The sequence below is a fragment of the Moschus berezovskii genome, chromosome 5 (genome assembly GCF_049115385.1).
Source record: "Moschus berezovskii isolate FMDL1 chromosome 5, NW_MosBer_1.0, whole genome shotgun sequence".
NCBI classification, from domain to species: domain Eukaryota; kingdom Metazoa; phylum Chordata; class Mammalia; order Artiodactyla; family Moschidae; genus Moschus; species Moschus berezovskii.
The window spans coordinates 125,931,200-125,956,401 of record NC_142464.1 but is presented as its reverse complement, the minus strand read 5'-3'; the positions used below and the strand labels follow the sequence as shown (position 1 = coordinate 125,956,401).

The 25,202-nt window shown below is 66.4% G+C and overlaps 1 protein-coding gene across 8 annotated transcripts; it reads left to right on the top strand.

The window, feature by feature from the left end:
- Nucleotides 1-8,543: 8,543 nt before the first annotated feature.
- On the top strand, nt 8,544-23,619 carry FGFR3 (fibroblast growth factor receptor 3). Of its 8 annotated transcripts, none has more exons than XM_088836621.1 (18): nt 8,544-8,700; nt 9,067-9,277; nt 14,389-14,655; nt 14,770-14,823; nt 16,306-16,478; nt 16,559-16,682; nt 16,766-16,917; nt 18,434-18,578; nt 19,027-19,217; nt 19,518-19,666; nt 20,025-20,146; nt 20,230-20,340; nt 20,468-20,658; nt 20,743-20,865; nt 20,944-21,014; nt 21,177-21,314; nt 21,408-21,513; nt 21,602-23,619. In XM_088836621.1, the coding sequence occupies exons 2-18, from the start codon at nt 9,169-9,171 to the stop codon at nt 21,746-21,748; spliced, it is 2,373 nt and encodes a 790-aa protein (XP_088692747.1). In that variant the 5' UTR covers nt 8,544-8,700; nt 9,067-9,168; the 3' UTR covers nt 21,749-23,619. The 8 variants fall into 8 exon arrangements, with proteins under 8 accessions (XP_088692747.1, XP_055290789.2, XP_088692745.1 ...); XM_055434814.2 differs by having other exon boundaries at nt 16,766-16,956; XM_088836619.1 differs by lacking the exon at nt 18,434-18,578 and adding an exon at nt 17,617-17,767 and having other exon boundaries at nt 16,309-16,478; nt 16,766-16,956; nt 21,602-23,618.
- The last annotated feature ends 1,583 nt before the right edge of the window (nt 23,620-25,202 follow it).

Genomic DNA, 25,202 nt, shown 5'->3' with positions numbered 1-25,202 from the left:
GGGAGCTGTGGGGAGGGCTTCTGCCACCCGCCTGTGACCCCTGGGGGGCTGCCTTGTTCTGGGGGCTGGACTAAGGGTGTCCTGGCAGTGAGGGTGGACGGGCCAGGGCTCGACAGGGTTAGGGCAGGGACGAAGGCGTGGGGACCAGGGGATATCTGAGGCTTTCCACCAGATCTTGGTTTTGAAGAGTCATTGCTTTCTGCAACCTCAGTAGGGGGCTCCCTGGGTGGCTCAGTGGGTAAAGCACCTGTCTGCAATGCAGGAGACTCAGAAGACACAGGAGAAGGCAATGGCACCCCACCCCAGTACTCTTGCCTGGAAAATCCCATGGACGGAGGAGCCTGCTGGGCTACAGTCCATAGGGTCGCAAAGAGCCAGGCACGACTGAAGTGACCAGCATGCACACACGCACACACTCACCCCCAGTGTAGCCCTCCCAGGTGGCTCAGTGGTAAAGAAAGCACTTGCAGTGCAGGAGCTGCAGGAGAGGTAGGTCAGGAAGATCCCTGGACAAGGAAATGGCAACCTGCTCCGGTATTCCTGCCTAGACAATCTCATGCGGGCTACAGTCCGCCGGGATTGCAAAGGGCTGGACAGGATTGGATGACTGCCTGCACATGCCCCACCCTCGGTGGGCTGGGTGCCGCTAGGGGGCCACCCAAGTACCTGGCAGGGGGGCTGCTTCACCCCAGCATGGAGTGCAGACAGCCCCTCTCCTAGTCAGCCCTGGTGAGGCCTGTCCCCCAGTCGCACCTGGCCACGGGGACAGAATATGGCCTGTGGATGGCAGGGGTGTGAGCCGGGGCCCTGGACTTCACGCCCTGGGGCTGGGCACCCGGACCTTGGCCAGGATGAGCAGGCCCCCCACCAGGACAATATACCCTGAGCACCAAGGCCAGCCCAAGGCCTAAGCCCTGGGGGCTTCTCTGAGGGCGAGCATCCCAGGAGGCGACCTGTGCAAGTCAGGGCAGGGCACCTGGGAGCAGCAGGATGTCAGCCGCAGCACGCGGGGAGGCCCCCTGGACGAGCTGTGCGCCCCTCTGCAGCTGGATGTCAGCCGCAGCACGTGGGGAGGCCCCCTGGACGAGCTGTGCGCCCCTCTGCGGTGGGATGTCAGCCGCGGCACGCGGGGAGGCCCCCTGGACGGGCTGTGCGCCCCTCTGCGGCGGGCAGACAGTGTCTCTGTCCACCTGAGCGTCCTCTCCTCAGCCCCGCACGTCCGCAGGGCCAGGGTCAGCCCACCTTTGTGGGCTAGTCTGGGAACTGGGCTGGCTCAGAGTCTGCAAGGCCAAAGGGGGCCCTTGGCCAGGTGATGGAGGCGCCTGTGGGGATGCGGATGCCCAGATCCCTGCGTGGAGGCTGTCGGCTGGCGCGGCAGGGCACGCACGCACACGCACGTGCAGACACAGGTGTGTGAGCCTGGGCCGGGCTGTGCTGGGGTCTGAAGCCCCTGCCCTCACAGGGCGCCCACTCGGGGGCAGTGAGCACCCTGCCCAGCCTTGCTCTGACCCACCTTCCCAGGCCTGGCCTGGCCCTCGCTGCTCGGGTGAGCGGGCGGCATCCGCAGCAGGAACTCACAGGGCTGGTCGGCAGGACCGGGGGCCAGGGCCCACAGAAGCTTGATGGGCCTCTGCTGGCTCCACCCGCTGAGGGCTCGGGCCCAGACAGCGCCCGGGAGCCAGGAGGCCAGTGGACACACGCACACACACGCGTGCAGACACAGGAGAGTGCCTGCATGCCTGTTCACAGGGGTGCACCCGCCGGGTGTGGGGGCTCCTCCCGGGCCACCGGGCCCACCTGCATGTTGTTGTAGTCACTCACTATACTGCCCACCCTGGGGGTGGACCACATGGTCCAGAGACCCGGCCCCATGGCCCTCTACTGCTGACCGGGAGGGGCGCTCCCCGGCCACGCGCTCGGGGAGATTAGTCAGGGTCTCGTCGGAGACCAGGGCCCTGGGGGACGGCCTGGGAGGCGTCTGCAGCGTGGTGGGGGGGAGGGTTGGTCTGGGAGGCAGGACTGGGGGATGGTGGGATGGGAAGGGAGCGCTGGCCAGATAAGGCTCTTTGATCTGAGCTGAGACAATCCAGACCCTCATCCTGAGATAACCTTGGCCTGGGGCACTCCACCCCCACCCAGTCTGGCTTGAGGCTGACCCTGGCCAGGGGGCCGACCGGTCCTCGGGGCAGGCGTGGCTGGAAACTGGGGCAGGGTTGGCCCGGGCTGAGCCCTGGGGGTGCTCCCGGGAGCAGTGCGGCCGCAGCGAGGGGTGCCCGGAGTGACCCCGACCTCAGAGCTTTGGGGGCCTCACCCAGCCAGGAGGCCACCCCCACCCACTTTTACCCTGGGCCTGGGGGTCCCCCGGGAGGCCACTCCCTGGCGGTGCCCTGTTGGGTGGTCCGGTCTCAGCTGGGCACAGAGCAGCTTGGGCACAGGTATGGACACGGCCCTGCGGGTGGGGGGTGAGGGTTGTTTATCTCACTCAGCGGCCCACCCTCTGCCTGGGCGGGTTGACGGTCCGTCCCTCAGGTCTATCTGGACCATGCCTTCAGCGCCTGCAGGGCAGCCTGGGCAGACAATAAAGCTGTCAGCGGACTCGGCTCTGGGGCAGGCAGGCAGGGGCGGGGTGCTTCGGGAGGCCCCTCAAGGATGTCTCTATTAGGGGGCCTCTGAGTGCTGGGAGGGGCCAGCATGGGCAGAGGTGGCCCTCAGACACAGCACAGGCCAGAGGCACACCCTCCAGCAGCACCCGCCCCGCTGGCCCCTGGACTCAGCCCCGGAGGGCTGGCCGCTAGGCAGAGGAGCCCCTGGAGGCTGGGGGCTGGGGGTGGGGGGCGAGGAGGAGGCCAGGGCATCCTCCCCTCCAGCCCTGAAAGATCTTCCTCTGGCTTGGCAGGTGGTGTGGGGCAGACCCTGGGGAGGCGCTCCACGCGTCCAGGGAGCGGAGACCGGGGGGTGCTCAAGGCCTGGGGGGGACCCCGAGAAGCCCCAGTTCCCTGGGGTGTGTGTGTGACTAGAGCAGGTTTCCTGCAGGAGCATGTTCTTGGGCAAGACCCCTCACGAACTATAGTCCCTCTCCTTAAAGCCCCAACAGCTGGGCTTGGGAAGGGGTCCTGGGGACCACCGCTCCCATGCCTCCTTCCCAGTGGCTACGGGGGAGATGGGAGGCCGTGGGGTCTGGGGTTAGCAGAGTTCAGCCAAAGCCTTCTCTCCAGAACCCCCAGGGCCACACAGTGCAGGGAACACACACCTTCCCCGAGGCTAGGGAACCTCCGCAGTGGGCAGCTGCACCTGGTTGCTGTGTCCCCAGGGAGGCTCTGCCAGCTGCAGCTCCACGCCTTGGGGTCCCCCCTGAGGCTCCATGCCCTGGGGTGCCCCCGCTGCGGTTCTTCTCCCCTGGGGTCCCCCCTGTCACACAGGACTGACACTGCAGCCGGTGTGAGCAGTTGGCCCCTGCGGGCTCTTTGCCAGGGGCCACATCACCTGAAAATTCGGTCGTTTTATTCCCAGGTCCACAGGTTGTGGGGTGCCCCAGTCTGCCTCCTGGGGGGGGGCATGTCCTGGCCCTAGCCTGGACCGGACAGTGTCCACAGCCTCCAGCCACAGACACTGAGGCCACCGCCGCTTATGGGACCCTGTGGCCACTCTGAACTCCTGGGTTCTGGCTGGCAGCAGGCGGAAGCTGGTCCATGGGTGACCCGTGCAGGGACCGGCAGGGCCAAGAGCAGAGAATCGAGGTCCCCCCGCCCCGGGAGGACGTGTGGCTGAGGCTCCCGGAGCAGGTGACACCCCCTCCCGGGATGACCAACAGGACCCAGAGGAAGGAGCATTGCTTGGAGGGTGAAGGCTGCCTGGCAGAGGGAGGAGGGCGTGACGTGCCGTGGGGCTGGCCTGGCGGCCGGGGATGGATTCCTAATTCAGCCGGAGCCTGTGGAGTCAGCCTTGTTTATTCTTGGCAGGAAGGCTGGTCCTGGGGGGTGGGGGCAGGGGGAGTAAAGCCTTTTCAAAAAATAATAATAATAAAAATGCTCATTTAGAAGGCTCCCAAGACGTGCTGAACTCCAAAAGGGTCCTGGAAAAAATGCTGAGAAGGTTTAAGTGTAAATGGACCCAAAACACCATAATTAAATTTCCCTTAAATTTACCAGAGTTTGGGGTCAAAGAAAAAATAAAACTTAGGGAAAATACACTTGAGGTTTCAGGCAAATGCCAAGTGCTTAGGAAAATAGATTTCTGAGCTGCTCAGCGGCTACCGGCCTGGCCCCCGCCAGCCCCAGGAGCTGTGGAGGCCTTAACCCCTCTCTGACCAGCAGTGGGTCCTTCTCCACCACCTTCCTTCCCCAGCCCACCCACCCTGGGGGCCACCACCGCACCTGGGCTGGCCCTCCCCAGCCAGACTCTCCCCCAACCAGCACCTCCTGCCCTGGTGCACTTTGAGGCAGCCCTCTGTGCCAGGCTCCAGTAGGGGCTGGGGGATGGACCTCCCCTAGCCCCCTCGCCCTAGCTGGGGTGGCACCCAGGAGAACCCACGCCCCCCCCCACCCCCATCACTATCCTGTGTCTATAGACAGCACTGCTCTTTAATTGCTCATCTGGGAGCAACCACATTTTCCAAACCTGAAGTCAGGATTTGAGGTCTAGCGGTCAGAGTGAACCAAGGGCAGGAATGTCTGCACAGTGCTGTCAGCGCACATTCGAGAAGACAGCCTCCAACAGCACATGATTCACAGTGTTGCCCTTTTTGCTCAGCCTGCCAGGAAGCTCGGAGCTGAAATTAAGGACCTTGTACAACAGTTAGTGTTGGCCAGTGGACCTTGGAATTTCTCTTCTTCTCCATGTTCTTTAAAACCTCTGCTATAACGAGCAAGCTAACTGTGCTTTTTATTTTCTGAGAATGAATTTAAAGGGCAGAAATCACCCACGATGTACAACAGGGCTTCTCTGGTGGCTCAGATGGTAAAGAATCTGCCTGCAGTGCAGGAGACCACATTTGATCCCTGGGTTGGGAAGATCCCCTGGAGAAGGGAATGGCTGCCCACTCCCGTATTCTTGCCTGGAGGATTCCATGGACAGAGGAGCCTGGCAGGCTACAGTCCATGGGTCACAAAGAGTTGGACGTGACTGAGCGACTTTCACAACAGCCAGGACCTCTCTCAGATCCGCTTGTTTATCCTTGGGGGGAGGGACCAGTGCAGCTCAGCTTGGCGGGGCATCCCAGGAGCCCCTCCGTGTTCCTTGTTGACCTGCTCTGAGCGCTCCTGGGCCCTGACAGCAAGAAGGGGTGGCAGTGACTTCCAAAGACAGTGGGGACGTGTGCTGGGAGAAGGGGGCAGCTCGGAGGCTGAGCCATTCCTGCGGGGGTACCCCAGAGCCTCCTGGAAGAGGAGCTGGGCACTGGACACCTGAAGGCCTCAGTCTCCCTCAGCCTGGCCCCGAGTCCACGGCAGCCCCTCCCTGGGCCTTAGTCCCTGAGGGGGCTGAGCGGGAGACTCTGGCTGGGGCTCCCCTGCCTTGGGCCCCCGGCTTAGCTCTGGCCTTGACGGGTGCCCGTTGGGCACTGTGGCAGCTGCAGCAGGCAGGCAGGACAGCTGTGGATGCAGGCGGGTCGGGGACTGGACCTCCCCCGAGCTGAGTGCACCTTGGCGCCGTGACACCAGTGTCGTCCCAGGCCGGGCTGGGGGGGCTGGGTGCTGACAGCCTGCTGGTATCCGCACCCAGGGCCCATGGCAGCCCGCTCACCCGCACAAGCCCCGGCACGCAGGGCCGCCCAGCTCTGACTCACCCACCGGGCTGGGCTGGGCCCGGCTGCCCTCAGCCTCCACACCCACCTTCCTTCCCCCTGCTGTGGTCCTTGGGGGGTGGGGAGTGGGCAGGGAGGGGTCAACTGCAAGCCCTGGGCTCCAGTGGGCCTGAGGAGCACCTGCCGCATGGGGCGCCAGTGGGACTCAGCCTGGCCGAGCTGCAGGGGGTCTTGGGGGAGATGCCCTGTCAACAGGTTGTGACGAAACCCCGGCTTCCAGGGGCACTTTGAAGGCTGCCTCCATCGGCCATCCCAGGGAACTGGCATGGGGGCACGCCCGCTGTCTGAAGAAGGCCCCGTGGGACAGCTTGCTCCAGTTGAACGTGCTGACTTGGGAACAATAATTGTGAACAAATAAAATTATTTTGTCAAAAATAATAAAAATGCCTTCGAACAATGCCCTCCCCTGGTGGCAAGGGTGGGGCCAAGTGGGCAGCGATTCCTCCGGGGCTGGCAAAAGCAGTGTCAGACCCTCTGGAAGCAATTTGGCAGAGTCCGCTGCCAAGAGCCTTGAAAATGCTCCTGAACTCTGACCTAGATGCCACCCAATGGTGCCGTTGGAGACAGGCTGCAGTGGAGGGACCACTTCAAGCTGTGGGCAGCACCAAAGGTACCAGCCACCACGGGAGGACAGTGTGTGGTGAAGGGCAGGAGGGGGCCTCCAAAAGGGAGATCCACTCCTGGAGCCTGGGAACGCGACCTTATTTGGAAAAAGTCTTTTACAGTCGTTAAATTAAGCTCATGAGATCAAGAGATCAGCCCGTATTATCTGGGTGGCCCTACATCCAAAGACAAGTGTCCTTATACAGCAGAAGAGAACCACGTGGCTATGGACGGAGAGACTGGAGTGGATGCAGCCACAAGCCAAGGACAGCCAGGAACCACCAGCGGCAGGAGGAGGTGGGAAGGACCCTCCCCTAGAGTCTGAGATGGGGCTGGAGAGTGTAGGGCGGGCGGACAGCCCCACTGACACCTTGATTTCAGACTGTTGGCCCCTAGAACTGGGAGGGACTAAATTTCAGCCAACCGGTTTGTGGGAATCTGGGAAGCAGCCCTGGGAAGGGAATCCAGGGTGTCAAGCACCCAGAGGTCAACCAGGGCCCTTCGCTGGAGGAAGCGGGGGCTCACGGCCCACTCTGAGGGGCACAGTGGGAGTGCCCTCCGCCCTCGCCTGGTAGCACTGCCCACCGGCCAGACCCACATGGAAGCGGATGGTGCCCCTGGCCAGACTGGGGGATGTGGGCTTGACCAGAGCAGGCAACCAAGGAGACACACAGCAGAGGCGCTGATCTGTCAGGTGGGCACAGAGCAGTGGGCCCTTCTGTCAGCAAGTCCAAGCTTGCTCTGCTCCGCGTGGCAGGCCCGTGAATCGGAGACGAGGGGTTGAGAGCCAGGTGACTGAGAAGGTGGCAGACAAATGTCTCACAATAGCTGTCTTCTTGGGGTCTGGATGCCAGCTTCTTTTACAGATCAGGGATGGGGGCAGGTGAGGAGACAAAGGAAAAAGCCCATGAATGTTGCAAATACCTCCTAGAATGGCAAGCCTTAGGCAGGGTGATGGTTGATTTCTTCCTCCCTGCTACAGGCAGAGGAGCAGGATTCTCCAAGGCAGGCCACTCGGTACGATTATAACAAAAAAGGAATGGCAAGCACGTCAAACAAATAGTTCCAACGTAGAGTCAGACTCGACTTTTCCCTGTGACACTTCAGGGTCCCGAGGTCTAGCCCCAAAGGCTGGGGTGTCTCCAGGCTGCACCCGGAGCAGCAGGTCAGAGGCACTCTCCCCAACCGATTTGCTGATGGGCACACAGGGTCTGAGAAGCCAGAGGCGCTTGTCTGGGGGGCCCAGAGCCAGGCCCCCGGGTCACCTTCTCCCCTGCCTTGCTCCTGCATTATGGGCCGCAGGTCCCCTCCCCCCACTCCAGGCATCTCAGGCTTTGCCACCAGCCCCCAACCTCGGCCTTCCTCAGAGTCCCAGAGTCGGGGTCCTGCACCCAGGGCCGCCCAGCCCCACTCTCCAGTCTCATGTGCAGCAAGCACCCTGTCTCCAAACTTCTCCCTGGGGGTGGAGTGTGCCTGGGTGAGCCCCTCTGGCCAGGAACTCAGGCAGCTGAGTTCTGCGCACATGCAGCCGGCGCTTCATAGATGCAGCGACAGGCCCCCCAGCTCCCGGGAGTGCAGGCCCCTAGCATCCCAACCCCAGGAGGGCAGGCCGAACTGGCCTTGGTCCCAGGCTTTCTGGGCTGCTCACGCCCCGGGGCCTAGCCTGTGCGGCTCCGTCTCGGTGAAGCCTCCCTGCCAAGTCTCACCCGCAGAGACCACCCCTCTCTACGCCCCTCCCCATCCAGCCTTCCTCGGGCCTCAGCCCCCGGTCGGCGGCCCGGCGGCCACCGGGACAGCACGCTGTGCAAAGATGAACCCGCGCTCGGCCTCTCTGTGCGCCCGCCCGGCGCGGGGGGAGCCCGACGGTGCGACGGGGGGCCTCGCGGAGGAGCCGGCTCCCACGCCCTCCGAGACCGCCCGGCGCCCCCGCCCCGCGCCGCCCTCTCTAATCCCCTCCGCCGGCAGGGGCCAGGCCGGCCGCGGCCCCGCCCCCGGACCGCCCCAGGGGAGGGGCGTGGCGCCGCGCCCCGCGCCCCGCGAGCCGGGGCGGGCGTGGCCGGGGCGGGGCGGGGCGGGAGCGGGCCGGCCCCCACTGGCTGCCGCGCGCCCGGCCGCCGGGGCTCAGTGCGCGGCGGCGGCGGCGGCGCGAGCAGCTGACGCCGCGCGGTCCAGCTCGGCCGGGCGCACCAAGCACTGCCGAGCGGACGGCCGGAGAGACGAGGCGCAGGCGCTGGGCCGGCGCGCGGCGGGCGCGATCGGGAGCCGCGCTCAGCGAGTCGGGCGCCCGGGGCCGCCAGGTCGGTGCGTGGGGACCCGGCGGGCGCGAGGGGTCCGGAGCGCGCGGCGGGCTCGGATCCCAAGCGGTGTCTGCGGCGGGGCCCGGCCGGGGCTCGGGCTTCCCGCTCTGGAAAGTTTGCCGCCGCCGCCGCCCTGGGAGGGCTCAGCAGCAGCCAGGGAGGGAAAGGGGAGGAGGGACCGCGGTGGGGAGGCGGCGGCCGGCGCCAGGCGGCCCGGGAGCCCTGGGCGGCGGCGGCGGCGGGCGGGCGGGCGGGCGGGGCGGCCGGGGATCGGAGGGGCCGGGGCGCGGGAGCCTGGCCACCGCCGCCTCCGCCCCTGCGCGCCCCGGCCCGCCCGCGTAACGAGTTGCCTGCTTTCTCCCGCAGACTCCGCAGCGGCGCCCTCCTCCCACCGGTGCTAGAGCCGGGCCATGGGGGGCAGCATGCTGGAGCGCGCCGCCTGAGGACGCCGCACCCCCCGCCCCCGCGATGGGCGCCCCGGCTCGCGCCCTCGCGTTTTGCGTGGCAGTGGCGGTCATGACCGGCGCCGTCCTCGGGTCCCCGGGCGTGGAGCCCCGCGTCGTGCGGAGAGCGGCAGGTACGCGGGGACCCGGCGGGCGGCGGCGGCGGCGGCGGCGGGCCGGGGAACCGGCGCCGAGGTGGGTGTGGGGCGTTGGATGTCTGAGTGGGCCCCAGGGCACGCTCTGCGCTGGCATCGCGGGGCCGGCGTCCGGGTTTCTGCCGCCCGCCCTCCCCGGGGATCGGGGCCAGAGCTGGCGCGGCAGTTTGTGGGGCGCCTGGAGCCGCAGGGCTGCCACCCAAGTACGAGGCTGTGGCGGCGAGCTGGGCACCGCGGTGGCATCCGCGCTCCCCGCCCCCCGCCGCTCCCCAGCCGGGCGCAGCCTGCCCCCCGGGCGCGGTCGGGAGGGCTTGAGGGCTGTGTCTCCACGGTTCCCATTGTTCTGCGGGGTCCGCATTGACAGAAAGTTCCTGCTGTTGGTACCGCTTCCCCAGCCCCCTTCAGGCCCCAGTTCACGGCCAGCTGCAGCCAAAGCAGACTCCGGACTTTGAAGGGAGGGTGTGAAAGTGCATCAGCCCGCGGCTGGGCCCCAGCCCTTCAGTGGCCCGCACGACCAGGTGACACCTTCTAGCGCCTCCGTTCCCCCCTCCCAGCTCTCACGCCCCGTGAGTTAAGATGAGTGCCCCCCTGGGCCGGGCCGGGAAGTGGTTAGCGCGAATGCCCGAGCGGCCTGGGGCTGTGGTCCCCCTCTGGAGACCAAGGTTCGGCGGGACGTCGAGGGTCGGCGAGGAGGGCCCGTGGGGCGCGGGCAGCGGAGGGTCTGGAGCGCGTCTCGGCGCCGGGCCCCGCCCCGCACACGCGCCGGACCCCTCGAGGTGCAAGCGCTCACCGCCCCCGGCCGAGCGCTCCGGGTGCCCACGCCCGGCACGCGCCCTGCCAGGCTCCCGGTGGCGGCCGGGCAGAGAGGGGAGGCCCGGGGGGGCGGCCGTAGGGAGCCCGCCCCCCTGGAGACCGACGACTCGGGCGCTGGAGAGGGTCGGCGCCTGCGAGGGGCTGCACGCACGCACCCCGGTCCCCGGCCGGGCGGCCGCGCGGAGGGAGGCCTTCACCCGGTGAGCTCACGCCCCACCCGGGCGGGACCCGAACAGCCGCTCCTTTGTACCTCGGCGCGGCCACAGACGCGCATTGATGGCGGCCCGGCCTCGCGGGGAGGTGTGAGCCGGGCGGCTGCGGGCGCGCGGTGCCAGGGAGGCGGCGGCCGCGGGCTGGACGCAGGCAGATGGCGGCCCGCCCCTCCCCGCGCCCCCCGCGCCCCTTCCTGCGGCGGCGGCGGCGGCGGCCTCCCGGAACAATGTCATTTTTTTATGAATGAAAGTGGGCTCGGCGCTTGAATGTGCGTGTCATTCAGCGGCGTGACAGAGGCCGTCGGGAGGTCAGCGCGCGCTTTTAGCGCCTGCTAGGGCGGCCCCCGCTTCCAGGGGCGCCGAATAGGCGGCCGCGGGGGGTGGGGGGGGCTGAATTAGCATTCGCATTCAGATAAAGATATTACTCCCTACGGCTGGGGAATGTCAACTAGCCCCGGGGGAGGGGCGGGGGGCGGGGCCCTGGCCTCTTGGACCTTCTGCGGCGCAGAATGGGGGGGTTGGGGGGGACGGGCAGCCCCCGCCCCGCCTTAAGGGACTGCCGGCGTCCCCACCAGATGCGGGCCTGGGGTGTAAAGACCGAGGACCGGGCCCCTGCCTCCGCAGGAAAGTTGGCGAAACAGGTAGCCAGATGAAAGATCAATAAACTTAATCCGGTTCCTGAAGGAGCTGCAGAGGCCTCGTGAAATTTACAAAGGTCCCAGCCTGGCTCTCTCCCAGGGAGCATAAGTTATGGCACCGCAGCTGGCAGAGGTCAAGGACAGTGGAGGAGGTGTCTGCAGCCCGAACGACCCGGCCTCCCCAGGGAGCCTTCCTCTCCACGTGGAGCCACGCTCTCAGTGAGGGCCTGGCAGGGGACCCACCCGGCCAGGAGCGGTCCTTGGGGGCGCAGGGCATGTCTCAGGAAGGCCCTGGTGGCAGCCTTCCCTGCCTGCTCCTCAGCAGGGCTGGACTTTGAGCCCCACGGGCCTCTGGGTGGTTCATTAACCTGGGCTGAGCCTGAGGCTGGACTTCTGGCCTCTGAGCCCCTGCGTCGAGCTGGGGAACGTCCCCGCCCTCCCCCCCCCAGGCCCTCAAGTCCCACTTGGGGCCCTATCTGGGGCCTGGCACATCCCATTTTACAGTTGGGCCCAGAGAGGAGCCGGGGTCTCATTGAGGAGGTGGGGACACAGTGCCCAGGCAGTGGTTTGGGGGAGGGGGTGGCCTGGCTGGCCCGAGTGATTTACAAGTGAATGAAGGCTTGTGGTGGTGAGCCTTTTTTGGGGGGCGGGTCCTTAACCCCAGGCTCTGCTGGGCCCTGAGAGGCTGCCTGCCTACCCCAGGTCCGGGTGCTTGCCCGCAGCCTCAGTTTCCTTGCCCGTCCTGGTGGCCGGTTGTAGGAGGATTAGGCTGGATAATCCTGTAAACCCTCATTAGCCTCCGAATTTGTCAGGCCTCCGAATCCCACCCCTTTCTTTTTCTGACTTTGTTAGCAAATCTTTCGGATTCTTTCCGGGCGGGGTGTGGAGGAAGGCCCTGGCTTCAGGGTCCATGTGGGGTGCCCTCCGGGATGTTTAAAGCATGTCCCTGGGCTCTTCTTTTCCAGTGGCTCCAGAGGGCTCCTTTGAGCCGGGTCTGAATTCAGTCCCTGCTCTCCTGGTCTTCTCCGACCCGGGCACACCCCCGTGCATTGAGGGGGCCTCAGCTGTAGTGGATGAGTGAACCGTAGGACGTGAGCTTGAACAAACTCTGGGAGCTGGTGGAGGACAGAGGAGCCTGGCGCGCTGTAGTCCTTGGGGTCACAAAGTCGGACGGGACTGAGCGATGGAACAACTCTAGTGACTCCAAACCTGTAGTGACCCCAAAGCGGGAGCAAGTTCCCCCGCAGAGGTCGCGGCCTTCCCCACAGACAGGCTCCAGCTCTGGCCGGTGGACGGCAATCCTGGAATGTAGCCCCAGGGCAGAATGGGTCTCAAGTCCCCTGCTTGGGTGGCCTCCCTGTTCTGACAGTGGGGGAAACTGAGTCACAGGTGGTCAGTGGCAGGGTCGGGGGGATTCTGGGCCTGGGAGATAAGGCCAGAGGAAGGCCTGGCGTGGCCCCTCCAGGGCACAGTACCCCTTGGTGCCCTTCACTGAGCTTAGGCTTTGGGGGTGCAGGCAGGAGCAGGTGCTGTGGACCCTCGGGGACAGACGCTGGCACGTGGCACCCGGGCACCCACAGAGGACGTTTGTCATCCGCCAGGTGTGGCCCCAGTGGCTGTGCGAGTGTGGGAGGGCCCCCTTGTGTGAGTCAAGGAAGGCTTTTCCCGAGGCCTCTGGGGACAGGGGGCTGAGTAGTCCATGGCATGTGCCCCCCCCCGTCCCGGGGTAGCGCCCCGCTGCGCCCTGTCCGTCACTCTGTGTCTCCCTACCTGACCACCCTCCTGGCCCTTCCTGGTCTCCCCGGGGTCCCCTGTGGTGCCAGGTGGGACTGGTGGGCTGGACCTGCAGGAAGGAGTGATGCCTCCATCATCCCAGCCCGGGTCTGCGGCCATGTGGTGGGGCAGGATGGTGGGCAGGTCAGAGGTCCAGGCCCCGCCCCCACACCAGTGATGGCTGCAGGTCTGGCCTGGGGTCCGTTTTGAGTCCTCCCAGCCTCTGCTGGGCCGGGTTGAAGCCGATACTTGTACGGGTGGCTTGACCTGCTATTGCCTCCCAGACCAACCCGGAACCAACCGCTATTGCCCTTGGGCCAGGGCCTGAGGCCGAGGCAGCCACAGCTAGCCTGTTCTTGGCTTTCTGGGGGGCCTCAGCCGGCTCCCAGCCCTGGGTGGTCCCCACACGATGCCATGGTTAGGACTGGGGGCTGCCCGTCAGGCCGGGAGCCCCTGACTGGGGGCCCAGGAGACGCAGACGCCATGGCCAGTTGAGGGACCCCCCTGGTGGGCCCTGAGCTGGTGGGCCTCCAAGGTGGGCAGGCTGAGCGGGGCCTGTGTGAGGAGCTGGCGTGGCCAGAGTGGGCAGCTGGGCCTCGAATCTAGGCCACGCGTCGGCAGAATGACAAGTAAGGGTGCGGCGAACCCAGCTGGGTCTGCGTGGTGGGACCACCCAGCCCTGTCCCGGGCCCGAAGCCCAGGCTGCCAGGCATTGTCCGGCCCTGGCAGAGAGACCTGGGCGGGCGGTCAGCCCCTGGGTCTTGGGCCTTGTTGGCCCCTTGGGATCTGGGTGGGCACTGGGCAGGGGGAGGGCCCGGGGGCCTAGCGGACATCCCGAAAGACCCTCCAGCCCAGCTTCTTGGCACCTGCGGGGGAGGTGGGCCAGGGCTGCCCACCTGGCCTGGGGGCCCTATGTGGGCCCCTCTGCCGGCCGAGCCTAGAGCCCTCCTCCTGTTCCCACCTGCGTCCCCGTCTAACATGGGGTCCCCAGTCCCCTCACCCCACCAGCCAGACCCGGTTCCACACCCACGTGCAATTCTGATCCCTTTCCGTTGCTCACTGCTGAGGCTAGTTTAGGTCCAAGACGCTCCCTTCTGGGTTTGTGTGTCGACCGGCCAGGCCCCCGAGGGCCTCCACCCTAGGCCGGCCTTTCCCATCTCAGCACCCAGCCGTTCTGGAAAGTTTGGGGTGCTCCCTGGTATGCTGGTTAGTGTCTGTTCTCAGGTCCCGGGGTGGGGGCACCCCCTCCTGGGATGAGTTGTCTAGTCCCTTTCCCTTGTCATCCCCACTTGACGTCCCCACAAGGTCGGCCACGCACGCGCTCCCACCTCCCGCCATGCTGACCCCATGAGGTCAGCGTGGGTCTTAAACATTTCCAAGTGGTTGGGAAAAAAGCAGGAGGAATACTTCACGACACTCCGGAGTGTCCTGTGTCCACGCAGCATTTGACCAGCGCGGCCCCCCACCTGTCTTCTTGCGGGTTGCCAACACAGGAGGGTCGGCCCTGGCACTGCTGACAGTCATCCCCACCCCGGTCTGCCCTACGGGACAGCTGGCAGGACCACTTCTCCAGTCCCTGCCTCCAGGCCCCAGACGGCCCGGCGCGTCGGTGCTGCGTGGGGACATCCGCCTCACGCCCCCATCTTGCCCACAGAGGTCCCGGGCCCCGAGCCCAGCCCGCAGGAGCGGGCCTTTGGCAGCGGGGACACCATGGAGCTGAGCTGCCGCTTGCCAGCGGGGGCGCCCACGGAGCCCACCATCTGGGTGAAGGACGGCGTGGGCCTGGTGCCCTCAGACCGCGTCCTGGTGGGGCCACAGCGGCTACAGGTGCTCAACGCCTCCCACGAGGACACCGGGGCCTACAGCTGCCGCCAGCGCCTCTCCCAGCGGGTGCTGTGCCTCTTCAGCGTGCGCGTGACAGGTAGCAGCGAGGGCACAGTGCTCCTGGCGGGGGAGGCGCGGGGAGGCCCGGCCCAGTGAGGGCCCTGCCTGGCTGCAGGCTGCCCCCTGCATCTCCCTCTCGCCTGCGTTACAGACGCTCCGTCCTCGGGGGACGATGAAGATGGGGATGACGAGGCCGAGGACACAGGTGAGACCAGGCTCCAGGCGTGTGGGGCTGCCCGGGTGGGGACCTGCCTTGCCACCGGGGCCCAGCCCCGCCCGCCCCATGGGAACGAGGCCTGGGAACCACCTCTGTGGGGTTCCCTCTGTGTGGGGCGATGGGTGCCCACCCCGGGCTCTGGGGGCAGGTGAGGGGTGGGGCACACACTGTGCTGCAGGGCCGGGAGCTGGGGCTCCAGGGGCACCCGGTGGGCTGGTGTCGCCAGGGCTGGGGGAGCCAGGCTTGTGGTCAGTCCTGCATGTGCACGAACCGGGACAAGGGGCAGCAGACAGGGGCTCAGGCAAATGGGAGGCACCTGGGGCAGCCTAGGCAGGGGACAGGGGTGGCTGCGGGTGTCAGGTGTCTGTGGGGGTTGGAGTGTCTGACGGTGCCTGACGTGTCTGTGGGTGTCTGGGTGTCAGGTTGGCCCTGGGTGTCAGGATGTCAGCGTAGCTGTGGGTGTTGGGGTGGCCGTGGGTGTCGGGGTGTCTGGGTATCAGCGTGGCTGTGGGTGTCGGGATGTCTGGGTGTCAGGGTGTCTGTGGGTGTTTGGGTGTCTGGCTGCCAGCGTGGCCATGGGTGTCGGGCGCAGGAGCATGTACTGGGAAGGGGCTGCCCGCAGTGGTTCCTGGTGGCAGCCTGTGGGTGACAGCGCCCAGGTACCTGGGCCTGGAACAGCAAGCGGCAGGGGGCTTTGCCTGGCGTGGAGGGCCTGGTCTCGGGAGGCGGACTATCTGCTTTTGGAGGAGCCGAGTTTGTGATGCCACGAGATGCAGGGTGGGGGTGAGGGGACCCAGTGGGCGCCTTGTCCGTCTTCTCCCTTCGCCCTGGTGGGTCCTGCCCACTCTGGGGTGATCTTCCCTTGTGGCTGCAGCACCCCAAGCAGGGCCGCTGGTGGGGCTGCCTGACTCCTGGGGGATGGCTGCCTGGCCTCCCCAGCCCAGCCCCAAAGGAGAAAACCCAGCTGGGCTGTGAGGGTGGGGGTGGACAGTCCCGAAAAGCAGGGTGGGGAGCAGGACCTCCTGGACATCCTGTCACCCACGGGGCAGAGCGTGGCCTGGGGTCTCGCAGATGCCCACGGGCTCCTGGCTGGACTCAAGGCTCCAGGTTCTCTGGGTGACTGGGCGCTGCCTATCCATCGAGCTGGGCGTCCTCACCTGGTGTGCCCTGGTCCCTGTGCCAGTTGGTGGGCCCGCTTGGGTGGGTGGTGATCCCGAGACACCTCTGCGTCCTGGGTCACAGTGCGGCGCCCTAGACCCCCGACTGGAGCTGGCGTCGGAGGGAGGTGAGAGCACCTGACTTTGGGCGTGCCCAGAGGTGGCATTCAGGCTACTGAAAGCTCGTCCAGCCCTGGGCAGAGGTCTTCAAAAGGCTGACATCCCCTCCGCGGGCGAGAAATGGGGCTGGAGGAGGACAGGCAAGCCTCTACCCACCCAACCCCGTCACAGCCTTCCCTCCCTCCCGGGACAGCAGGGGCCCCTTACTGGACGCGGCCCGAGCGGATGGACAAGAAGCTGCTAGCGGTGCCGGCCGCCAACACAGTTCGCTTCCGCTGCCCTGCCGCCGGCAACCCCACGCCATCCATCACCTGGCTGAAGAACGGCAAGGAGTTCCGGGGCGAGCACCGCATCGGAGGCATCAAGGTGGGCCCGCGGGGGTTGGGGGGCGCGGGGTGGGGTGGGGGGCGCGGGCCCGCCGTCCGCTCACCCGCGGCCGCCTGCAGCTGCGCCATCAGCAGTGGAGTCTGGTTATGGAGAGCGTGGTGCCCTCGGACCGCGGCAACTACACGTGCGTTGTGGAGAACAAGTTCGGCCGCATCCAGCAGACCTACACGCTGGACGTGCTGGGTGAGGCCCCGGGCGCGGGGCGCGGGGCGCGGGGGCGGGCGGCGCGCGGGCGGGGCCTCCTCTGAAGCCCTGCCGCCCCGCAGAGCGCTCTCCGCACCGGCCCATCCTGCAAGCGGGGCTGCCCGCCAACCAGACCGCCGTGCTGGGCAGCGACGTGGAGTTCCACTGCAAGGTCTACAGCGATGCCCAGCCCCACATCCAGTGGCTCAAGCACGTGGAGGTGAACGGCAGCAAGGTGGGGCCCGACGGCACGCCGTACGTCACTGTGCTCAAGGTGGGCGCCACCGCCGGCCGGGCGGGGAGGGCGTCCCAGGCGGGGGCCTGTCGGGCTGGGGGTGGGAACACAGGCGCTGGGCCTGGGGGAGACGCAGCGCGGTGGGCCTGGGGGGCGGGGTCTGTCCGCTGTTGGCCTGCAGAGCCAGAGCGGGGCTCTCCACCGCCTGCCCAGGCGCCTCCCTGGGCCCTCAGGGCAGGGCTGTGTCCACTCGGTTCCCACGGTCCCGGGGGTGGGGGCCACCCGAGTTGGGGCGATTGCGACATTTGCCGCCCAAAGAGAAACATCTGTTAAGACAAACGATGGGGCTGAGGGGCGGGAGCGGGAGTAGAGACTGGGGGCGGGGCGGTGCCCGGAGCTCTCAGGCCTGGCAGCGTCGCAGCCGGCACCCCAGGGGCGGGCGGGCGGCCTGAGCGCCCCACGGAGGGCCTCTCTGAGAGTCAGCGGGCGGCGGGGGTTCGTGACGGGCAGCTGTGTCCAGTGCGAACACAGCACCCGCTGCGAGGTGTCTCCATGCCTCCTCCAGGCAGCCCTCCTGGCTGGCGCCGCCTGGTTCACCCACCCCTTTCTCGGGGTCCAGGTGAAGGCCAGCTCCTCAGCAGTCACGCCTGTGTGTCCGGCGGGGCCCCCGCGCCTGAGCCGGGTCTCTTGTCCCCGCAGTCGTGGATCAGTGAGAGTGCGGAGGCCGACGCGCGCCTCCGCCTGGCCAATGTGTCCGAGCATGACGGGGGCGAGTACCTCTGTCGAGCCTCCAATTTCATAGGCGTGGCTGAGAAGGCCTTTTGGCTGCGTGTTCACGGGCCCCCAGCAGGTAACAGCTCTGTCCCACGCCTGCCTGGCACGCCGAGCTCCAGCTCCGATGCCCTGGCCCTGTACCCACCTGCATGCCCCGCCACTCCCACCCCCTGACCCCGGCTCACACTCTGCTCCCGGCGTGGCTGCCTCTGCACCTTGACCCGCCCGCCTGTGTTGTGACTGCCTGCTCTGAGCCCCCACGGCCTGCGCTGACCCGCCTGCACCCCGTGTGTGCCCCCGGACATCCTTGCCCCAGGGCCGGGCCTGAGTGCCCGCCTTCAGCTGCTCTGGCACGCGTGTCCTCTCTCTCTGTCTGTCCGTCTCTCCATCCCCTCCTCTCTCTCTGGTCCCGGCTCCCACGGCTGCTCACTTCTGCTCGGCCCTGTTGCCCGCCTCACCCCTGACCCCTGCCTGCCTCTTCCCCTGGTGCACGCTCACCCCGCCTGCTGTGCTGACGGCCAGCACGTCTGGCTCACCTGGGACAGAGGACTCGCCGGTGGAGGGACTGGCTTCGGGCTCGGTGTGGACGCGCGGGGCAGAGGCCGCTCGGCCGCGGTGGCCGCGGTGGCGGTGGCGGCGTTTTCCTTGCAGCCTGGCCGGATCAGCGCCGAGTGGACTCTGGCTGTGGTGCCCGTGGGCGGCTCTTGGCGCTCTCCTATCGCGCTGTGTTCTCTCTTTGTAGACGGCGGGCGCTAACGCCACTGACAAGGAGCTAGAGGTCCTATCCTTGCGCAATGTCACCTTTGAGGACGCGGGGGAGTACACGTGCCTGGCGGGCAATTCTATTGGGTTTTCCCATCACTCTGCGTGGCTGGTGGTGCTGCCAGGTACCAGCTTCTGCCGCTCTCGCTGTGTCCTCTCAGGGCTTGGGATGCGCCAGTGCCGCCGGGGAGGCCAGGGAATTGCAGCGCCCTCCGGCTGTGTTCCGCACCCAGCCTGCAGGCAAAGTCCATCTGGCCCTATCTTGGCCCAGATGGGCCTCCCCCAATAGCGGGTCCCCAGCAGCTGACGCGGTGGCGCTGGCGTCTCCTGGGTCACGGGTGAGGGTTCTGATGGCTCTGCTGGGCTCTCTTCTCTCCTGGGTCTGTCTGCTCCTTGTGGCCTGCTCACTTCTGGCTGCTGAAGACTCAACGAGGCCTTGGCACCCCCCCACCCCATCGAGGGCAGGGCCTGTACCCTGTCCTGGGCCCCCCACTGTGTCCGCAGCTCTGGCCCAGGGCAGCGCGCGGGCTCCCACGACGCCGGGCCAGGCCGCTGATGCCCGTGTCTTTGCAGCCGAGGAGGAGCTGGTGGAGGCCGGTGAGGCTGGTGGTGTGTTTGCGGGTGTCCTCAGCTACGGGCTGGGCTTCCTCCTCTTCATTCTGGCCGTGGCCGCCGTGACGCTCTACCGCCTGCGGAGCCCCCCCAAGAAGGGCCTGGGCTCACCCGCGGTGCACAAGGTCTCCCGCTTCCCGCTCAAGCGACAGGTAACAGAAAGTAGATACCAGGTTCCGAGCCCGCCCATGCCCTTGCCCGTCCCTCTGCCCCGGCCCCCGAGTGCATCCCCTCTGTAGAGTCTGAAGACATCGGGGTGTGGGCCGAGCCCTCCCCATTCTTCACAGTCACCCCGCAGAGCCGGGTTACTCTGGAGCAAAATGTGTTAAAAACCTTCACTTAGTGCCACAGGGGCAGGAGTCCGGCCCCGCCCGGGCACGCGGTCCATGGGAGCCGCACTCCGGGTCCTGGCTGCCCGGCCCCGCGGCACCAACCTGCCGCTACCGACCCAGCAGGTGTCCTTGGAGTCCAGCTCGTCCATGAGCTCCAACACACCGCTGGTACGCATCGCCCGGCTGTCCTCGGGCGAGGGCCCCACCCTGGCCAACGTCTCTGAGCTCGAGCTGCCCGCCGACCCCAAGTGGGAGCTGTCCCGGGCCCGGTCAGTAGTGTACGCAGGCCTGGGGCCCTGACCCGGTGGGGGGTGCGGGGGCACGGAGGGTGGGGGTCCCATGGCGGGGAGGGATTCCCACTTGGGCCTGACTGAATTCAGATGGAAGTCATTCAGATGATGAATATGGGGCTGGACGCCCCCTCTGAGACAGGTGAGGGGGGACCCACTCTTGGAAAAGTGCCCTCACGGTCAAGAGGTCAGGGGGTAGTGTCTCTTATCACCATTAGCAGGGCTGCCGGGGCGAGTGTGGAGGGCTTCCTGGAGGCGGCGGCACTGACCTTGTGCTGCCTGGGAGAGGGCCTCAAGCAGGCAGGTGTGCTCATGGCCTCTCTGCTTCTGCTACCAGGCTGACCCTGGGCAAGCCTCTCGGGGAGGGCTGCTTCGGCCAGGTGGTCATGGCAGAGGCCATTGGCATCGACAAGGACCGAGCTGCCAAACCCGTCACGGTGGCCGTGAAGATGCTGAAAGGTGATGGTTGGGTGGGGATGTGGCGAGGGGGCCCGTGCCAGGCTGGACAGCCCTGCCTGACTCCGCTGCCCATCCCCGCACAGATGACGCCACAGATAAGGACTTATCAGACCTGGTGTCCGAGATGGAGATGATGAAGATGATCGGAAAACACAAGAACATTATCAACCTGCTGGGCGCCTGCACTCAGGGCGGTGAGAGCCGGGCCTGCAGGCGGGGCGGTGGGCGGGGCCTGAACGCAGACGCGGTGGGGGCGGGGCCGCGCGGGGCGGGGCGGTGGGAGGTCCGCAGGGCGCCCCTCTGAGCCGCCCGCGCCCCCAGGGCCCCTGTACGTGCTGGTGGAGTACGCTGCCAAGGGCAACCTGCGGGAATACCTGCGCGCGCGGCGGCCCCCGGGCACGGACTACTCCTTCGACACCTGCCGGCTTCCCGAGGAGCAGCTCACATTCAAAGACCTGGTGTCCTGCGCCTACCAGGTGGCGCGGGGCATGGAGTACCTGGCCTCGCAGAAGGTGAGCGGGGCCGGGGGGCCGGGGGACAGGGAGCGGTGGTTGGAGGCCGTGGGGCCGGCTCGAACCCGCGCCCCGCACCCGCAGTGCATCCACAGAGACCTGGCGGCCCGCAACGTGCTGGTGACCGAGGATAACGTGATGAAAATCGCCGACTTCGGCCTGGCCCGTGACGTGCACAACCTCGACTACTACAAGAAGACCAGCAACGTGAGCGCAGCCCGGGGAGCTGGGGGCCCCCGAGCCAGGAGGGCGCCCGGCGGCCAACTCGCCCCCTTCCTCCCGCAGGGCCGCCTGCCCGTGAAGTGGATGGCACCCGAGGCCCTGTTTGACCGCGTCTACACCCACCAAAGCGACGTGTATGTGGCGCCAGGCTTGGCAGGGGCGTGGGCGGGGGGTGGCGCACAGGCTGCTGCGGGCAGGCGCCGGGGAGGTCTTGGAGGCCGCCCACTGGCCCGAGCCCTGCGCTCCGGTGGGGTCTGTTCCAGGGCTGACGTGCCCGCGCCCCCCACCACCCACAGCTGGTCTTTCGGGGTCCTGCTCTGGGAGATCTTCACGCTGGGGGGCTCGCCGTATCCCGGCATCCCCGTGGAGGAGCTCTTCAAGCTACTGAAGGAAGGCCACCGCATGGACAAGCCGGCCAACTGCACGCATGACCTGTGAGTGCGCGCCCACCGCTCTCGAGGGGGAGGCCAGCCCCGAGGGCGGGGCGCTGGCGAGCGCAGGGCGGGGCCGACCTGCATGTCCCCCAGGTACATGGTCATGCGCGAGTGCTGGCATGCCGCGCCCTCGCAGAGGCCCACCTTCAAGCAGCTGGTGGAGGATCTGGACCGCGTGCTCACCGTGACGTCCGCCGACGTGAGTGCTGGCCCTCCCCGCCCCGCCCCGCGATGGCTCCCGTGTGGAGCCGGCGCCGCGCTGACCGCAGCCCGCCTGCCGCCCGCAGGAGTACCTGGACCTGTCAGTGCCCTTCGAGCAGTACTCGCCCGGCGGCCAGGACACCCCCAGCTCCGGCTCCTCCGGGGACGACTCCGTGTTCGCTCACGACCTGCTGCCCCCGGCCCCAGCCGGCAGTGGGGGTTCGCGGACGTGAAGGGCCGCGGCCAACCGGCTGAGCCCCCATCAATGTGAGAACAGACCCCAGACCACCGTCCTGCTGCTGGCGTGCCATGATCACCGGGTCCCGCCGGCCCGGGGCCCAAGACCTGGAACTGGTGGACGGATGGACAGACAACGTCACGTGTGTGTGCGTGTGTGTGTGTGTGGGCGCGCGTGCACGCACACATGTGTGCTCTGGGGTCCCTGGGGTGTTCGCCCTGCTGTATGGTGACCTCTTGGCCACCTGGACTCACAGCACCAGGGGACCAAACGTAGAATGTAAGGGGCTTCTCCCATGGGGCCCCTCAGGATGGGGCACTAGGCCCCTCCCTGGGCTCCCTGCCCCGCCCGTGGCCCCCCACAGGGAGCACCGGGGTGGGGCAGGGGCTGGCCTGGCTCCCTGTCCAGAGCCGCCGAGGCCACTCCGAGCGCCCAAGCTGAGCCTACAGGGAAGCCCCCGTGTGGCGCACCTCCCCCTTCAAATGGCACCTTCCTCCTGGGGTTGTTAGTAGCCCCCACCTCCAGGCCTCCCCACTCCCCACCCTGCCCCTCCAGAGACTGAAATTACGGGTACCTGAAGGCAGGAGCCTTTACCTTCTATCTGAAAGGTTTATTCCAGAAATGACTGTACATTTATATAAATAGATGCTGTGTATATGATATACACATACATATATATATAAATATCTATATGGGAGAAGGCAGGCCGGTACAACTGAGGCTTGGGACCCTGAGGGTGCAGGGGCAGGGGGCGGGGCCCCTTAGCCGGGGGAGGCCCCGGGGACTAGCTATTGAGACAAATGCAGAAACCACGGAGTAGGGTGGGGCTTTTCTGTCCTTGGACCTGTATATTTGTAAAGCTATTTATCGACCCCCAGAGCCATGTCCCGTCGCTCCCCAGGGCCCTAGTGTTTAGCCAGCCGCGTGGCAGAGGTTTAAGTTTTAACTTATTAACAGTGAAAAGGTTTATGCTTCATTTAGGGGATTGCTAAGGGTGCCTCCAAGCCCGCACCCCAAGGCTGGAGCCAACCCCCAGGTACCCTAAAGGGTCATTAATAGTTTGAGATGATTCCATGAGGATATTTTATTTCCTTTGGCCTTCTTTTGCAGGAGAAGTAGATTTCTATAGGATTTTTCTCTAGGAGATTTATTTTTTTAGACTTAAAAGCAAGCTGGTATTTTCATACAATTTCTTCTAATTGCCATGTGTTCCAGGCAGGGAGGCAATTTCAGGGGGGGCCACCCCTGCATGCAGGTTCAGATGTTATTAGATGTTACAAGTTTATATATATCTATATATATAATTTATTGAGTTTTTACAAGATGTATTTGCTGTAGATTTAACACTTCTTACGCAATGCTTCTAGATTTTTATAGTCTGGACTGCTACCTTTCAAAGCTTGGGAGAGAAAGCCACAGATTCAGTTTTTTTGTACTGTTAATGGCCCTGAGTTTGGGCGGCTGTTCTCTGCTTGTCAGCAGGCTCAGAGGGGTCTCTGTTCTCAGGGACCCCAGCCTTGTGGAGGCCAAACCGGCAGATGTGCTTTCCAAACAATAAACAGACACCTGGTTCAGATCCACGCTTTCTTGTCTCTCGTCCTGGGGTCCCAGGCAGCTCCCAGGTCCTCCCTGCCCTCCTGGGACAGGTCCCATCATCTGTCCCCTGAGGAGGGCGGGGTCCCTGGTTACAGCCAGGGTGGGGGCCTCCAGACTGGACTGGCTGCCTGGGTCTCACTCTCTGGGACTTTCTGGCCCAGATCTCTGGCACAGGGGTCCGCCACTGGCAGAACCTCGAGATCACCAGTGGTCTTCACTGCCTTGGTCTGGGGTCTCCAGGGGCAGGGGATGCAGATGACGTGTTTGTGGGAAGGGGCAGTGAGGAGAGGCTGGGCCTGGCCATCCTGTCTGTCCCCAGCTCATGGAGTTCAGGGACTCTGGGGGTCATGTCCAGGTACTTGTTGCTGGTTCTAAGGCCCCTGTCCCCTGTGTCTGATGACCCGGTCGGCTGGGGAAAAGGCTTCTAGGTGGCTGCGCCCCCCCACCCCAGCTATGGAACCCCATGTAAACAAAGCCCTGGGCTCTGACAATCTGCAGTCCTGGCCACACTCCTGCTCCTGGCTGGCTTCCCTCCCCATCCCAGGCCTGGCACCCCCTTTGGCCCCACCATCGCCCCCTGCACAACCTCCGGCAGGCACTGTATGCCAATACTCTGGCTGGTCAGTCAGGGAGCTGAGGTCCAGTAGCAGGACCTGGGCCCTCCTACTGCAGAGTTCAGACTGCGGGAGGCAAGACAGCTAAGCACCCATGCAGCAGTGGTGGGGATGAGTCTGGGAAAGCTTCCTGGAGGAGGCAACGGTGGTGCCCAGCGGGGAGGCTAGGGTGGATTCAGGGACAGGTGGCCGTGCGGACTCCCGCCCTGCCTGGAACTGAGCCCTGGCCAGGACTGGCTGTTGGTCCCCAACGCGCCCCTGCTTGGCGACCCGGTGCCGCTCTGTCCCTCATGTCCCACCATCATGAGGAACAAGCCAGCCCCTGGGCGCTGTGAGCTTTTCTTCCGGCTTCAAAGAAATTTGCTCCATTATTGCTGTGTTCAGCTCACCTTCTTCAAGTGAGGTTTCTGGGCCCTTCTTGTGGAGACCAGGAGAGGTTGCTAGGGACTTGCCTCTGGATACCGGCGCCGCCCAAAGCCTGACCACTCGGGATAGCGCCTCCGGCCCCTCCCATGCCTCTCCAGCCTGCCAGAGGCCCCGTGTTTGTGTCCAGCGCTCGGGGGACACGCGGCGATAGCGGCGGAGAGGGCAAGGAGGCCGGGGAGGGCCAGAGCGCGGAGGACGCGGGAGAGGCCACAGCCGGGAGGCGGTCCTGGCCGTGACGGGCGCAGCGCGGGCGAGGCGCGCCCTCTAGCGCCGGCCGGGCAGCGTCCCCGCCGCGCCCCGGGATCCTCTCCCGCCTGGCCCGGGTCGGGGGGCTTGGTGCACTGTCTGAACAGCCAGGGGCCCGGCGGCCGGCGCGGGGGCGGCCTCCTGGGACACAGGACGGAGACCCGGGGCTGGCCTCTGACCGGAGACACGAGCCCCGGCGGGTAGGCTGGGGCGCCAGGCAGCGGGGCCGGACAGCGGCCAGCCCACTCCTCCGCACGCCCGCCCCGCGCCGCCCCTGGCCCCGCCCCCAACAGCGGCCCCGCCCCTCACCCCTGGCCCCGCCCCTCACTGGGCCCGCCCCCAACAGAAGCCCCGTCCCTCCCATCGCTGCCCCGCCCCCAGCGCACCAGGCCCCGCCCCCACCAATCTGGCCGCACCCTCCCGCCGCTGCCCCGCCCCCGCGCACCTGGCCCCGCCCCCACCCATCTGGCCCCACCCTCCCGCCGCTGCCCCGCCCCCCGCGCACCTGGCCCCGCCCCTCGCTAACCTGGCCCTGCCTCCACCCGCGGCAAGCAGGTGGGGGTGCCG

Bases quoted from the DNA above. Each gene is read 5' to 3' on its own strand.
- FGFR3 (XM_055434809.2), top strand. From the start codon at position 9,169: ATGGGCGCCCCGGCTCGCGCCCTCGCGTTTTGCGTGGCAGTGGCGGTC. The intron at 16,479-16,558 runs GTGGGCCCGCGG...GGCCGCCTGCAG, and splicing joins ACCGCATCGGAGGCATCAAG to CTGCGCCATCAGCAGTGGAG. The intron at 20,147-20,229 runs GTGATGGTTGGG...ATCCCCGCACAG, and splicing joins GGCCGTGAAGATGCTGAAAG to ATGACGCCACAGATAAGGAC.